The 13,480-nt window shown below is 66.7% G+C and overlaps 2 protein-coding genes across 4 annotated transcripts; one reads left to right on the top strand and one right to left on the bottom strand.

Annotated features, from left to right (window-relative positions):
- Nucleotides 1-918: 918 nt before the first annotated feature.
- Nucleotides 919-3,995, bottom strand: NDUFAF8 (NADH:ubiquinone oxidoreductase complex assembly factor 8). The gene is made up of 3 exons (XM_004454609.5): nucleotides 3,743-3,995; nucleotides 3,535-3,645; nucleotides 919-1,168 (listed from the first exon to the last, which is right to left on the bottom strand). The coding sequence occupies exons 1-3, from the start codon at nucleotides 3,896-3,898 to the stop codon at nucleotides 1,127-1,129; spliced, it is 309 nt and encodes a 102-aa protein (XP_004454666.1). The 5' UTR covers nucleotides 3,899-3,995; the 3' UTR covers nucleotides 919-1,126.
- A 131-nt stretch (nucleotides 3,996-4,126) lies between these two features.
- On the top strand, nucleotides 4,127-12,845 carry TEPSIN (TEPSIN adaptor related protein complex 4 accessory protein). Of its 3 annotated transcripts, none has more exons than XM_058284871.1 (13): nucleotides 4,127-4,223; nucleotides 4,851-4,923; nucleotides 5,220-5,311; nucleotides 5,420-5,513; nucleotides 7,628-7,695; nucleotides 7,810-7,888; nucleotides 7,962-8,033; nucleotides 8,550-8,753; nucleotides 9,333-9,492; nucleotides 9,676-9,789; nucleotides 9,908-9,986; nucleotides 10,298-10,432; nucleotides 10,760-12,845. In XM_058284871.1, exons 1-13 carry the CDS (start codon nucleotides 4,176-4,178, stop codon nucleotides 11,342-11,344), a joined length of 1,803 nt encoding a protein of 600 aa, XP_058140854.1. In that variant the 5' UTR covers nucleotides 4,127-4,175; the 3' UTR covers nucleotides 11,345-12,845. The 3 variants fall into 3 exon arrangements, with proteins under 3 accessions (XP_058140854.1, XP_071066945.1, XP_071066944.1); XM_071210844.1 differs by having other exon boundaries at nucleotides 4,851-4,924; nucleotides 5,220-5,316; nucleotides 9,336-9,492; XM_071210843.1 differs by having other exon boundaries at nucleotides 4,851-4,924; nucleotides 5,220-5,316.
- Nucleotides 12,846-13,480: the final 635 nt, after the last annotated feature.

The following is a 13,480-nucleotide window of genomic DNA, read 5'->3' as shown; positions in this document are numbered from 1 at the left end:
AACCTCCGCGAAGGCTGGGGCACCCCTGCCCAGCCTCGGTCCTCTTGGCCCCCAGTGGCCCAAGTATCGGGGCCAGAGCAGGAGACCGCGCTGCTTGGTGACTGACCCCCACTACGCCCTGGAAGCTGTGCGGGCCCTGGAGACGCCCTGCCTGCCCCTCGGGGCGGGGAGTTCCCGGAGCTGGGAAGAGGCTTTGGGGGCTGCGGGGGTGGGGGCCCAACGAGAACCCAGGCTAGCCAGGGCCCGGCTCTCCACCAGGCGACCCCAGCACCCCACCTGTCTCAGCCCGAGTGCGGCTGCCCAAGGACAGGGTGACGTCCAGCCTGCGGGGGGTGCTGCCCCGGACCCTCAGCGCAGCCCTCCAGGTGCCCAGCAGGTGGCGCCTGGGCTCTGGCAGGTGGACCCACCTCCAGCCCCATGGGGGGCACTTCTTGGCGTGTCGTTGGGGTGTGGGCCAGCAGGGGGGGAACAGTTGGGCCAGGGGAGGGTGGTGCAGAGCGCAGGGCTCTGGCGCCACGTGGAGGCCCCCGTCTTGCGCAGACCCCTCACCCAGCAGGAGCCCCTCCAGGCTCACAGGCCACACTCGACGGGTTTGAGTCTGGCAGAGGGGACACCCCAACCCTCACACCCGTCCTCTGCCCTGAGCCCAGGAGACCCGTCTTGACAGACTCCCTGTGGTCGGGCCCGTGGCGCCCCTTGCGGTTCTGTCTTTGGGATCTCGTGTAAGACGGTCGGTAGGGCTAGAGATTTCCTTACATTCAGAAGAAATGTTCTTGTTTTTAGAACTTTTTTGGAAAGCGTTACCTGGGAAGCAGTGCTTCCCTGCCCCCATCAGGTGCCCTGGGCGTGGCCCTTGACGGCACCTGGAGGCAGGTGTTCTGCACGTGCCCTGCAGACAGGAAAGCAGAAGCCTCGCAGGACTTGGCATGGCCTTTATTTCCCAGCCCAGCTTCTCATGGACAGGGCTGGCAAGTCCAGCTCCGGAAAGAACAGGCCTGAACATGCAGCACCTGCGCCCGCATCCTTTTCTGTCTTGAAAGCTTTTGATGTTTGCCACCTGGTGCCATCAGTGCCCCGAGCCAGGCTTGGAGGCAGCAGCCGGTGCATGGGCGCCGAGTCCAGCAGCTCAGGGTCTGCCCTGACGGCCTCCCTTCGGGGCCATCTCGACCTGAAAGGTGAAGTGCTGTCTGAGCCAGCCCCAGTGCTCAGCCGCCCATGCGGCACGGCCCTGCTGGCAGGCACGCAGCGCCCAGGACTGGTGCGGGTTCAGCCCCGCAGACGGGCAGACTCATGCCCAGTGCAGGCCTCGGCCACAGCCGGAGCGGCCCCCATGCCGACACCCCCAGCACGCACCACATGGCCCTCACACACTTCGGGAGGTGGCAGAGGAAAAACGTGGGCTAAACTTCACCGAGGTGCTGTCCCAGGGGACGTATTCAGAGGGTGAAACAGGAACGGGAGCCCGTGCCCCCTCCTTGCCAGCTCCTCACGGGGCCACTACTCCAGGGAAACTGGCCGAGGTTGGCGCATCGGGAGTTCCTCATCTTCAGGAAACTCAAGTACCCTCCGAATCTCATCAGAGCCTGCAGCCAGGTCTTCTCCGAGATGCTGGGCGGCCTGCTGCGCTCAAGCCAAGGGCTTCTCCAGGTAACAGGCATTGGAGGAGCTGTCAGGAGCACATTACCTGATCCAAGAACTAATAGTGCAAGGCCAAAGCTCGTGGTGGGGCAGGATGTAAACGACCACACGCCCCTGACAGTTAACTCCCAACTCACCACCAAAAGGTGGGGGGAAAGTGGATGTGGCTCAGGTGACTGAGCTCCTGCCTACCACATAGGAGGTCCATGGTTTAGTTCCCAGCACCTCTGAAGAAGACAGCGAGCTGGCTTGACAAGCAGGTGCAGCAAGGTGACAAGACACAACAAAAAACAAAAATAACAAGACACAACAAAGCAGGAAGCAGAGGTACCTGGTGCCTCCTAAAGACAATGGGCAAGACAGCAAGCTGACGCAACAAGAGAAATAAAAAGGAAAAAATAACGAGAGACCCAACAAAGCAGGGAACAGAGGTGGCTCAAACAATTAGGCACCTCTCTCCCACACTGAAAGTCCCACATTGGTGGTTCATGGGCAGAATCTCCCACGACAGCCTCCAGCGTGCAGCGTGAAGGCTGCAGGAAGCAGGCTGAAAAGAGTGAGAAACTATGACAATGCGGGTAATCTAAGCCCGGTAACAAAACCCGAGTGTGGGGGAGGTGTCAGCTGGGCATCTGGGACATACTGCCAGGAAGGTGCGAGCTCTTTTCTGAACCTTCTGGAACGTGTGTGCTGAGCTATCGAGGACAGCTGACTGAGCCTTTCGGGCCTGAGCTACAGGAGTGGCGCTCCTGCGTGCTCTCCGCCCACCTGCTCCGGATGACACCAGCACATCAACAGAGGCTGCCTCCCGGGACCCCGTCCCTGTCCACGTCCCTGGACCTCTGGCTCACGGTGGCTAGAGCTGACCACTGGCATCACAGCCTGCCTCAGACTGAATCAGGGGCCCTGAGGTGGCTCCCAGGAATGCTGACGACTGGGAAAGCAGCCCCAGAGGCGGCCTAAGGCCCTGATTAGAGCCTCGCTGGCAGGTTCCAGCAAGTTCTGGAACACCATCCGGGGCCCTCCACCAGGGGTCCCCAGGGAGCTACCCTTCCCTTGGTCCTCTCTGCGGGGGAGGACCACTGTTCTTTCTGCAGGTCTTTTATGTACACAGGCACATGCGAGGCTGTAATCCTTTACTATGACGGCACTTGGCAATTTCCGTGAGGCTTTTCCTGGCACAGCATGTGATCAGGCAGGAACCAGGAAACGTCGCGGCTTAGAAAAGGAAGACTTGAGTCCAAGAAAATGGATTCTTCCTACCATGGTACGAACAGGCTAGCGGCTAGAGAAGAGCTTCTGCGAGCCGCACATGTTACATCAAAACTAGGGCGAGATAACCTGCGTTGAAACTCTGGGGGTTGGCCCGTGATGGAGCCCAGTGGTGAAACCAGCAGTGCACGTGCCGGCCTCTCAGCTGCCCCGTGTGTGCCGAGTCCACCCTGGTACGCCTGTGGTTCTAACCTGACGCGCACGATCCACTCTGGCTGGGATTACGACCAAGTTAAGACCCACACGGCTGGAGCGCTTGGATCACAAACCGCCTTGCAGTTCATTTGGGCATCCGTGCCTCTGGTGGCAGCACTAACACCGGCGTTGGTGTGTGTGAGGATCTGCACAGGCCTTTCACACACATCGTCACATCACGTTCCTCATCAGGTCTTGGAGCCTGGTGTCACACCCGCTTTGTAACATGTAAAAACGGCTCCAGCACAACAGACTGCCTGGGCTTTTGCCGCGAGCTGGATGGTATATGCCCAGCGGCCAGAGCGGCCAGAGCGGCCAGAGCACCCGAGCCCCGAAAGCGCTCAAATAACGAAAGAAAGAGGGGAGGGAAGAAAGGGCCTCTCGCTGCAGCGTCGGCCCGCTCGCGCCCCCAGCCCCGCGCCCACCTACCGCGGCGGCGAAGCAGCTCCGCAAGGCCTCGAACTCCTGGGCGCAGAGGTCCTTCCTCAGGCGGCCGCCGGGGGCAGTGGAGGCCTGCACGCACCTGCCGTACGCAGCGGCCTGCGGAAGGGGACGGGCGCGGGTCGCAGTGGCCCTTCAGTCCCCCGCCCCGCCGCCCTCCCGGTCCCCAGCCGGCCCCCCTCCTCCGTCTCCCCACCTCGGCCCCGCAGGCCGCCAGGCGTCCAGGGAAGGCGCGGAGGCGGCTCCGCACGCGACCCCACAACGCTCCGTTCGTCGACATGAGAGGCTCCTTTCGGCACCCACGGGCGCCGCCATGTTGGGTCCGTCCTCTTCCGGCGCCCAGGAGCGTCATAGGTCCGTGCCTACGCCCATAATCTCCCCCGCGCTTTCTAATTGGCCCGGCTTCGGCGATCCGCCTGGTCCCTCCTCCCCAGGGCCTTGCGATTGGCTCGAGTCGTCGTCTGTTGCTACTCTGGTTCTCGGGATTGACTCAGACTTAAATTGTTCACCGAGGTCGCCCTCAGGGCCCGCCCCGCCGCGAGCGATTGGCCAGAGGTGGGAGAGCCCGCGCGGCGATTGGACGGTCGGGAGCTGGCCGGCGCGGGGGCGGGCCGACCGCGGCCGGGACCATGGCGGCGGCGCCGCTGCTGCGCGACCGCCTGAGCTTCCTGCACCGGGTGAGCGGGGCGGCCTCCTGCGAGCCGGCGGGTCCAGCCCTCCCGGGAGCGCGGCGGGCCGCTCGGAGAGGACCCGGGCGGCGCGGTGGCCGCGGGACGCTCGTCTCCGCCCTGCGCGCCTGGCCGCGACCGGGCAGGGGCGCGACTCGCGCTCCCCGGAGCCCCCTCCCGCCGCGCGCTCCCGGCGGGCACCCCCTGTGCTCGGGCCGCCGCGCCCCGGAGCCCAGTTTCCTTCCCTTCGTCGGCGTCGTGCTCAGACCCGGGGCTCGTCCGCGGGCTCCTCGGCGGGTGGTCGGGCAGCGCGGCCTCGCGGAGCCGCCCCGGGAGGCCGGCTCGCCCCGCCTGCCCGCGGGGTGCGGGAGGCGCCTCTGAGTCGTGCCCGCCTCGGGGGCGTAGGGAGCAGAGCGGCCCTCTCCCCGGGCAGGCCTTGACCCCTGAGCACCCGGAGGTCCCTTCCTGCAGGTCCCTGTGGTGGGCGGGACAATTCCCACCCCTGCCCAGAAGCAGGGGCCCCCAGAGCGAGGAGGCCGGACTGCTGCGCGCCTCCGCATTTCCGCCCCCCAGGAGGCCGGGCTCACCCCGTGGACGTGGCTGCTCCCCGGGGTGGGGGCTCTTGTTCTCTCGTAGCTCCCGGTTCTTCTGAAAGGGACGTCGGACGACGAGGCCCCGTGTCCCGGCTACCTGTTTGAGGAGATTGCCAGTATCCTTCTTCGGCTGCCGCAGGGGGTGGAGGGGCAGGTGGCTCGGCCCTGGGGGGCGTGGAGGGCTGCAGGGCTTCTCCTGTCCCCAGGTGGGCTCCACCGGCGCCCTTTCCATAGCAACGGGTGTGGGCGTGGCCTGGGGGTACCTTGGAGACAATGGCAGCCCAGAGCACCCCTCGGCTGGAGCTGGGGCCTGCAGCAGCCCATTCCTGAGCGTGTGCCCCCAGAACACCGAGCGGCAGCGGTGGGGAAGCCTGATTCTGTACTCGGGCAGTTCCTTAGCTGGGCGCCCCGGAAATCTCGCACGAGTCCCTGGGCAGCAGCCAGTGCCTGCTGGAGTACCTGCTGAGCCGGCTGCAGAGAGGCTCCGGCCACGTGAAACTCAAAGTGAGGTGGCCGGCGGGCCTCTGCTCAGCGGGTGGGGAGGTGAGGCTGGAGGAGGGCGGCTTGGCGGGTCGGGCCTGGAACCCACTCGCACCCCTGCCCCCACCGCAGGTGCTGAAGATCCTGCTCTACCTGTGCAGCCACGGCTCCTCGTCCTTCCTGCTCATCCTCCAGCGCAACTCCGCGCTGATCCAGGAAGCCGCAGGTGCGCCACAGGCCCTCGGGGAGCAGCCTGGGGCCTTGAGGCTGGCGGGGACACGGTGTTGCTCCCGTCTCCATGGGGAAGGTCTCAGCCGCGTGCCCTCAGCTCAGGCCCGGCCAGGCCCTGCCCCCCACAGCCCCGCACCCTGCCTTCCCACTACCCTTCCGCTCTCCGCGCACACTGCTCCCCGCGCCCTGCCAGCCCGTCCTTGCGTCTCCTCCTTGCTGACCAGGTCCCTTCTGTGGCCAACTCTGGGCTTCCTCCCAAGCTCCTTGCCCCTCCTTGCTGCTTCTCCCCAGGGCCGCCGCCGCTCCTGCTGGGTAACGCGCCCTAGCAGCTTTCCCTTTCTGCTGGCGCTTGCTGTCCCGGGCGGTTGGGAGGCAGTGGCCTTGTCACCGTCCCATAGCCAGGCCCTGGTTAGCTCCACGCGAGCGCATGGCTGGGAGTGAAGCTGTGTCCCGCTCCCTGCGCCGCGTTCGTTCCGCTCCCTGCACCGCCTCCCGTGCCCGCCTCCTGCCGTGAGCTCTCTTCTCCCAGGGCTGCTCTTTACAGGCTTGGGTGGTGAGCATGTGAGCCTTGTGCTCTCGAAGGACCTGAGAGTGTGACCCGGGGAGTCTGTCAGGAGAGGGGGCCCCCCCGCGCAGCTTGATCCCAGCAGCAAGTGTGCCCGGATGGAGCCCCCTGCTTGGCTCCCCCCGCCCAGGCCGCGGTGGTGCGGTTGTCTCACCGAGGGCTTCCTGCCACGTGGCCTGGGAGCTTCCACTCGAGCGTAGTCCTGGCGGGAGACTGTTTTGAAGCGTGTGTCCCCCGGCCCTCACCACAGGCCCCGAGGGGACCCCCGGCAGGGCGTGGCTTCGGGCCACTGCCTGCGAGCGTGCCCCCTCTAGCGCGGGCTCCTCCCACCCCCCGCTGTGGGCCCCGCCTGCCTTGGTGCAGGAGGCTGAGGCTCGGGCGCTGCAGCTGGCCCCAGGGCCCTCAAGGGCCCGTCCAGTGCCCAGAGCGTGCCAGCGGCTGCAGGGTGGCGTTGACCAGAGGCTTGGGGAGGCCTGAGCCATCATGCCGCAGCACCGGGTACCAGGCGCCCCAAGAGGAGCAGGCTGTGGGGCTGTGTGTCAGCCCAGCAGGCCACCCAGAGCTGGTCGCCGCAGCAGCCGCCCTGGGTTTTCTCTCCTCCATGTGGGACAGGCTCCGGTGGCTGCAGCTGGTAGCCACGTGGGTCATCACGGGCAGGGCCCGGCGGAGCACGGGGAGCTCCCTGGGGGATGTGATTTTCGGCGTCGTGTAGGTTGTAGGAAATCACGTGGCCGGGGGATAGGCTGCCCAGGGGACACCGAAGTGCACCTCCCTGCTGGGGATCAGGGATCGCAGACCAAAAGAGGCTGCCACGAGGGGTGGTCTCGGGTGCGGGTGGGGTCCGGGCAAGCACAAGTGGTGGAAGCGGGGAGACTGTGTCTCACGAGGACGCCACCAGTGCCCGCGCAGGCACTCGCGGGGCCAGGGGCCGTGGGTGGCGGTGTGTGGCACACCACGCTATGGCCAGGCAAGGCCATGTCTCCCCCTCGCCGACGCAGCCTCCTGGGCACCTGCCTGGGCCAGACGTGGGGCACGCGGGGTGGGGCCCCTGCAGTGGGGTGGACAGCGGGCGCCAAAGCAAAGTGCGCTCGGAACAGAGGAAATGGGGGCGCCTGCCGGGGCCGGGCAGCTCTTGGGGACCTCGCTGGGCCTGACCTGGGGTGAGCCTGCGCGCTGGGAGGGCTGGGCCATTCCCGTGGGGCACGGGCCCTGAGGCAGGGCGCCAGGGGCCACCGTCACCTGCCCCGACTGAGGCCGCAGGTTCTGTCGAGTCCGGGTCAGTGTCACGGTGGAGGCCACCTCACTGGGGTCGCCTCTGGGCATTGAAGAGGCCGACGGAGGCGACGAGGTGGCCATCGCACTAAACCTGCAGGAGGGGCAGACTGCTCGAGGGCGCGGGCTGGGGCTGAGGGGCGGGGGCAGCCCCCGGCTGAGATGGAGCCCCATGAGTGTACCGGTGGCGGGGGGCCGGGGGCCCGTGGGGCCGTGGGGCCGAGGGTCCCTGCCCGAGGTGGGCGCTCAGCCCATTTCCGCTCTGCCCACAGGTTTTGCCGGGCCCCCAGACCCGCTCCACGGCAACAGCTTATACCAGAAGGTGCGCGTGGCAGCCCAGGTGAGTGCTGCGCTCGGCCCCCACACCCCGGGCCACGCGGGAGGGGCGCCCCCGAGGGCCAGGCGGGCGGGGGCAGCCTGCGTGCGCCACATGGCCTCTCGCCTCCTCGCACAGGACCTGGGCAGCGCCTTGTTCTCCAACACGCTGTCACCACTGCCGTCCCCACAGCCCCCCAGACCCCCACCACCCACAGGTATGGCCTTGGCAGGGGGTGGGCGGGGCAGGCCAAGGCGGCGGCCCCCTGATCCCGAGCCTTGCCCCCCCAGGCATGGGCCCCCAGGCCCGGCCTCAGAGCGCCCTCCAAGGCTTTGGCTTCAGCAAGGACGCGGGCCGCCCGGGTGAGTGCCCCCCACTGACCTGCGGGGCGGGAGGCCGCCCACCACCCCACAGGACGGCCTGCGGCGCGGAGGGGCCAGGGGCCGGCCGCATCGGGCACTGGCTCCCTGCTGGAGTCCCTTTTCACGTGGCCCCGGGGCTCCCCAGAGGCGCCCGGGCTGGGGTGGGGAACGGGCTCTTCTCTAGCTACGGTGGGAAACGGGGGGCGGCTCATTTCTGCGCTCTTGGCACACACGTTCCGGGGTGCCCTGTGCCCTGAGACAGGGAGAGGGTCCTGCCAGGGTCACAGGGTAGGTCTGCTGTGCGGACGCGGACAGGCCCTAGGCCCGGGCGCCGAGAACGGAGCACGCTGCGGAAGCTCCCGGGAGCCCCCAGTTGCTGCCGCAGACCCCACCTCCCGAGCCCTGCGGGAGGCGCTCTGCCGAGGCGTGGCCGTGGTCACCCCTGTTCTGGGACATCGGGCTCGGGCACGGGTGCAGGGACCTGGTGCCGCCGTCACCTCCCTCTGTCCCACGCAGGCTCTGCAGGTGGGGCCCTCCTCTCCACCATCCAGAGGGCTGCAGAGGCGGTGGCCAGCGCCGTGCGTCCTGGGCCCGAGGGTCCCAGCACCCCGAGGCCCGCCCTGCGAGATGACGCGTACCAGCCCGCCGTGACGCCTGCAGCCAACCTCGGGCTCCCCGCACCTGGGGAGGTGCACCCTGGGACCACCCTGGGTGCCCGAGGTATCGGGGCTGGGTTCCCCTCGGGGTCCCTGGCTCCCCCCTCCCTGGGTCACCACCCCTGAGAACCATTTCTTGTCCGTCCGCTTGTGCGTTTGTCCGTCCAGCCTGCACGTCCAGCATGAACTGGGTGCCGGCGCAGCCTTCCTGGCGCTGCAGCCAGGCGAGCGGATGCCGGACAAGGAAGTGGCTCCGTTAGGAGGCGGCCCAGGTGCCAGGGAGCCCCCGGGCCTGCACGCTGCTCCCGGCACCCCAGGCAGGCTGTGAGCGCGGGGCAGGGCCGCCCTGTCCTGGCGCACCGCAGCCCCGCCTCCTGTTCCCTCGTCCTGGGGACCCCGGGGGTGCTGGGCCCAGGGTCGACAGGCTGCGCTCCCTGTCCATCCCAGGGTCTGTGCCACGAGGCTCGGACCGCGCGGTCTGATGGGCCCTTGGCCCCTTCACGGCTCCGCCCCTAGGGCTGGAGCAAGTCAGCGCCCCCTGCCCGGGCCTCTCGCCGTCTCCCCCAGGCCCCACGGGGCCCGGGAGGTGGGTGTGAGCCAGGGCCGTGGTGGCCGCGGGCCTCACCTGCACCTGCTCCCCCAGCAGCCAGACACCAGCCGGGGCGGGCAGGCGGCGGCTGGGAGGAGGCAGATGGCGGCCCCGGCTCCCAGGGCTCCTCCCAGGAGGACGGCGACACGGGCAGCCGGTCTAGCAGCGACGGCCACTCGGCGGCCAGCCGGGAGCTCGGCGACCTGGGAGAGCGGTGAGAACGGCCGGGCCTGGCCGGGAGTCCCCCAGCCCTGGGGACGAGGGTGAAGCCCGGCCCCTCCCAGCCTCCCTCACCCCGCCCACTGAGGCCCCAGGGCCCCCCCACCAGGGTGTTCTCCTCTGTCCAGGGTGGGCTGGGGGCTTGCCCTGCCCCCACCAGGGCTGTCTTCTCCCGCAGGACTGACTCCGCAGCTTTGAGCGACTGCCGGCGCGAAGCCAGCCTGGTGGGGGCCGTGACGCGGGGCCCGCGGGCCTTCCTGACCCGGGATGAGGCGCAGCGCTTCCTCAGAGAGTGAGGAGGGTGCGGGGGGGGGGGGGCGCCCCGGGTGGTGGGGGTGGGTGGCCCCGGGGTCCCAGGCTCCACAGCCATGGGCTCCACAGCCCCTTGCCCAGGCACGCCCTCTGCGCAGGTGTGGGCTGCTTAACTGCGAGGCCGTCTTGGAGCTGCTGCTGCACCAGCTGGGTGGGCCCGGCGAGTGCACCCGGATGGTGAGTGGGGGGGCCGGGTAGCTCGGTTCCTGGGGAAGGAGGGCTGGTTCTGCCCCTCGCTTGTGGGTGCCCCAGGCAGAAGGCAGCTGTGGCTGCAGGCTGGGGGTGCCCTGGGCGGAGGGCAGCCGTGGCAGCCGAGGCTGCAGGCTGGGGGCGCCCTGGCGTGATCCTCAGCCCTGGGCGCTGGTGAGAGCCCAGGGGAGGAGGGGCCGGCCGCCTGGGAGGTGACCTGGAGGAGAGCAGCCCCGTCCCTTCCGGCTGCCTGGTGGCTTCACGGGGGGGATCACACGCCAACGCCTGCCCGTCTGCAGAGAGCCCTGAGCGCCATCTCCTGCCTCGGCGGTGCCGACCTGCTGGCCCAGGAGCACGTGCTCGTCCATGCCCGGCCACGGCTGCAGCAGCTCAGCGCGGGCAGCCCTGGGCCCGTGACCAGCAAGGCCACCAAGGTGGGTAGCTGGGCTGGCATCGGGTTGCAGGAGGCCTGGGGTGGCCTCAGCGCCCTCGGCCCCCCACACCAGGGCTCCTCCTTGGCCTTTTCCTGGCCCCGGAACCCACGGGGCCCCCCCTGGCTGCCTGCCGGGCACCCCGCCCTACACCTCCCACCCCTTTGCTCAGAAGCGCCTCCTTGGGGAAGCCTCCCTGGCGCCGTCTCCCCTCCCTCCCCATCCCCCCTCAGGTCGCTGGGGCTGGGCGCGGCCACCTCCCTGCGCAGCCCAAGGTCTCGTTCTCCAAGGCGCTCTCAGTCCCCTCTCCCTCTCGCCTTCCTCTTCCAGATCCTGAGGCACTTGGAGGCCTCCTGCCAACCACAGCCCCCGCCCCAGAGGCTCCCGGCTGAGCCTGGTCCTCTGGGCCCTGCCACTCCCGACACCTGCGCTGGCCTGTCCGACCTGCTGGCGGACACTGAACCCTTTGCTGGAGGCCAGCCCTTCCTTCGGCCTCTGCGTCTGTCCCCGTGCTCGCCCCAGGGTGCCGCCCACCCACCCCCACCCGGTGCACACCTGGACAGCTCACCTGTCTCGGGCCCTAGCTCAGGCCTCGGCAGCGCCAGGGAAGCTGAAGCCAGGCTGACAGGTTCTGGAGGACAGGGACCCGGATCTGGTCAGGACCCCTCAGGTAGAGCCCCCCCAAACGGAGGGCTGGGGTGCAGCCCGGGCTGCCCGAGGACTGCAACGGCCGACCTCAGCAGCAGCTCCTTGTTCGCTGGCATGGAGCTTGTGGCCTGCCCTTGCCCAGTGAGGACGGGGGCCGCTGCCGAGAAGCCCACCCCACCCGACCCGGCTCCCCGGGCTGCCCCAGCCCCAGCCCCGACGGCAGCTCCTGGTTCTCAACTGTCGGCATTTGCATTCCTAAACACGTGACCACTGCTCGCCGGGCAATGCTGGAGCCTCCTTTCCCAGCAGGACCACCCGTGTCTTGGCCACTGACCCCTGTGACCTTGTGCTGTCCCACTCCCCACAGTGCTGTGTCGTCCTGCCTCTTGGCCCCCTCTTGTTCTCTGCCCCTCCCCCAGCAGCACCTGAGTGAGGGCAGCCCCCGGCAGGAAACTGAGCCCTGATGGACCGTTCTGGTGGCCCAAATGGACATGACTGAGTTGTTGTCACTAATAAAAACCCCGGCCGATGCCGTCGGTGTGCCACCGGTCAGCCCGCCACAGGACGTCCTCGCGCAGGGACCTGGCTCCCCCCAGGCGACCCTCGCACGGTCTGAAGCCCCCAGCCTGGCCAAGGCAGGGGTTTTCTGTTTTCCTGCTGGGAGAGGCAGGAGCCACAAGGGCCCTTCCTTTGGGCCTGGTGGTGGCCAAGGGACAGTGTCCCTGCCCAATGTAGGGGTCACCTGGGGGGGATGGCCTGACGGGCTGCCCCCGAGCAGTTGTCTTCCTAGGCAGCCCTCGCCACCCCGGCCGCAGGGCCACGCTGATGCGCAGCCAGGGCGCCACATGGTTTGACTGGGGGATCAGCTGCATCCCCCTTTGGTCCCGCGTCCTGCGCCCTGCAGTGCCTCTCCCGAGGCCAAGGGAGTCGGCGTGGGGAGGGTTGGGGGTGGGCACAGGGACAACGGCCACAGGTCAGGAGGGGAAGTTGCCTCTTCGTTCTGCAGGCCAGGGGAACCACGTCTTTTACTCTTTGTTGCTCGAGCAAACACCGTGCAGTGGGTTGGCGTAAGCAGTGGGGATTCACTGGCTGGTGGTTTGAGGCTAGGAGTTGAGGTTGTGGCTGGCGTCAAGGCAAAGCACTCTCCCAGCACACGGGGGTCCTCGGTCCTGGGCTGCACAGCCACACGGCGGCCTCCCTCCCGGGGCCTGTTCACGGGCGGCTTCTGGCTGCTGCCTCCCAGTGCCCCTCCCTGTGAGGCCTCAGGAGGAGTAAGTCCCACCCGACCTAGCTGGGCCACACCTTAACCGGTCACCTCGTCAGAAGGTCCTGTTTTCAAGAGTCTATGCCCAAGTCTAAGAACCTGTTTTTCTGGGGTTTATAACCCCAAAGCACCACACCACAAAAACACAGGTGGAGGCCAGGTAGCCTGCAGAACAGCCCTGAGCTCCAGGGCCACCTCCCTGGGGTCCTTGTCCCCACCCTGTTCCTCAAGGTGAGGGACACAGGACTGCATGGCATGGCCAAGAATGGGACCCAGCTCGGGCGAAGATGTCCAGGAGACAGGGAGGGCTCAGGCAACTTCAGTTCCTCGCTTGTCTCCTCTGTGTAGGCAGGCCATTTGGAGTCCAGTCTGCAGTGGTGGGGAGGCAGGTGGAAGGCCCTGGGAAGGGCTAACTTTTGTCAACACCTCTTCTGACACCTGGGAAAGTCCCTGTCTCCCTTGCCATCAGAGAAACTTTTTTTAAAAATGTTGATTTGGAAGCAATTCTTATTTTTGTTTCATGTTTTTGCGTTCTAACCTCTCTCTCAAGCAGGTCACAAGAAACCATAGCACTCATCTTGTCCCATCAGAGGTGGTGGTAGAAGTGTGGCGCCAGGGAGGTGCTCTCCATGCACCTGGGCCAAGGGAGCCCCCTTTGGGGCTGCCATGTCTGGGCTGTGGCCAACTGAAGCCAATCTCTCTTTGGCCCATCTCTGTTTTTTGTCCCCTTTGCCATAACTGCCTCCAGCTAAGAGAAGTATCCAGTGCATCTCAGAGCAGCCTGCAGACAGATCTGGGAGTTGTACAAACCCTAAACATCATTTAGATAAAGCTAGAGCCATTTTAAAAAATGAAAATACCATTAAAGAGGTATTTTTAGAGGTTTGTTTTTTAAAAGCAGGACAGATAGCCCTGAGCTGTCTTGAGGTATACTTCTCTAGGAAGTATTGCAAGGTGATGCATTCTATAGACATGTAATGCAGTGTTTCTAATGATAATACCTGCTGTAATCCTTAGGGCAGCCACTAAAAAAAGTGATAGTGACATCACAGGAAATGGCTGAGTAGGGGACTCCAGAGGTTAGTCCCTCCAGCTAAACAATGATGAAGTGGGAAAATAAAAGAATTGGCAACTTTAGA

The sequence above is a fragment of the Dasypus novemcinctus genome, chromosome 21 (assembly GCF_030445035.2).
Source record: "Dasypus novemcinctus isolate mDasNov1 chromosome 21, mDasNov1.1.hap2, whole genome shotgun sequence".
Taxonomy (NCBI): domain Eukaryota; kingdom Metazoa; phylum Chordata; class Mammalia; order Cingulata; family Dasypodidae; genus Dasypus; species Dasypus novemcinctus.
The sequence above is the reverse complement of the archived record's forward strand: the minus strand, read 5'-3'. Positions and strand labels throughout refer to the sequence as shown.

Coding starts and splice junctions, on each gene's coding strand:
- NDUFAF8 (XM_004454609.5), bottom strand. CDS start 3,898: ATGACGCTCCTGGGCGCCGGAAGAGGACGGACCCAACATGGCGGCGCC. Junction 3,646..3,742: donor TGGCGGCCTGCGGGGCCGAG/GTGGGGAGACGG, acceptor CCCCTTCCGCAG/GCCGCTGCGTACGGCAGGTG. Junction 1,169..3,534: donor GGAGCTGCTTCGCCGCCGCG/GTAGGTGGGCGC, acceptor TTCACCTTTCAG/GTCGAGATGGCCCCGAAGGG.
- TEPSIN (XM_071210843.1), top strand. CDS start 4,176: ATGGCGGCGGCGCCGCTGCTGCGCGACCGCCTGAGCTTCCTGCACCGG. Junction 4,224..4,850: donor GCCTGAGCTTCCTGCACCGG/GTGAGCGGGGCG, acceptor GTTCTCTCGTAG/CTCCCGGTTCTTCTGAAAGG. Junction 9,790..9,907: donor GCGCAGCGCTTCCTCAGAGA/GTGAGGAGGGTG, acceptor CCCTCTGCGCAG/GTGTGGGCTGCTTAACTGCG.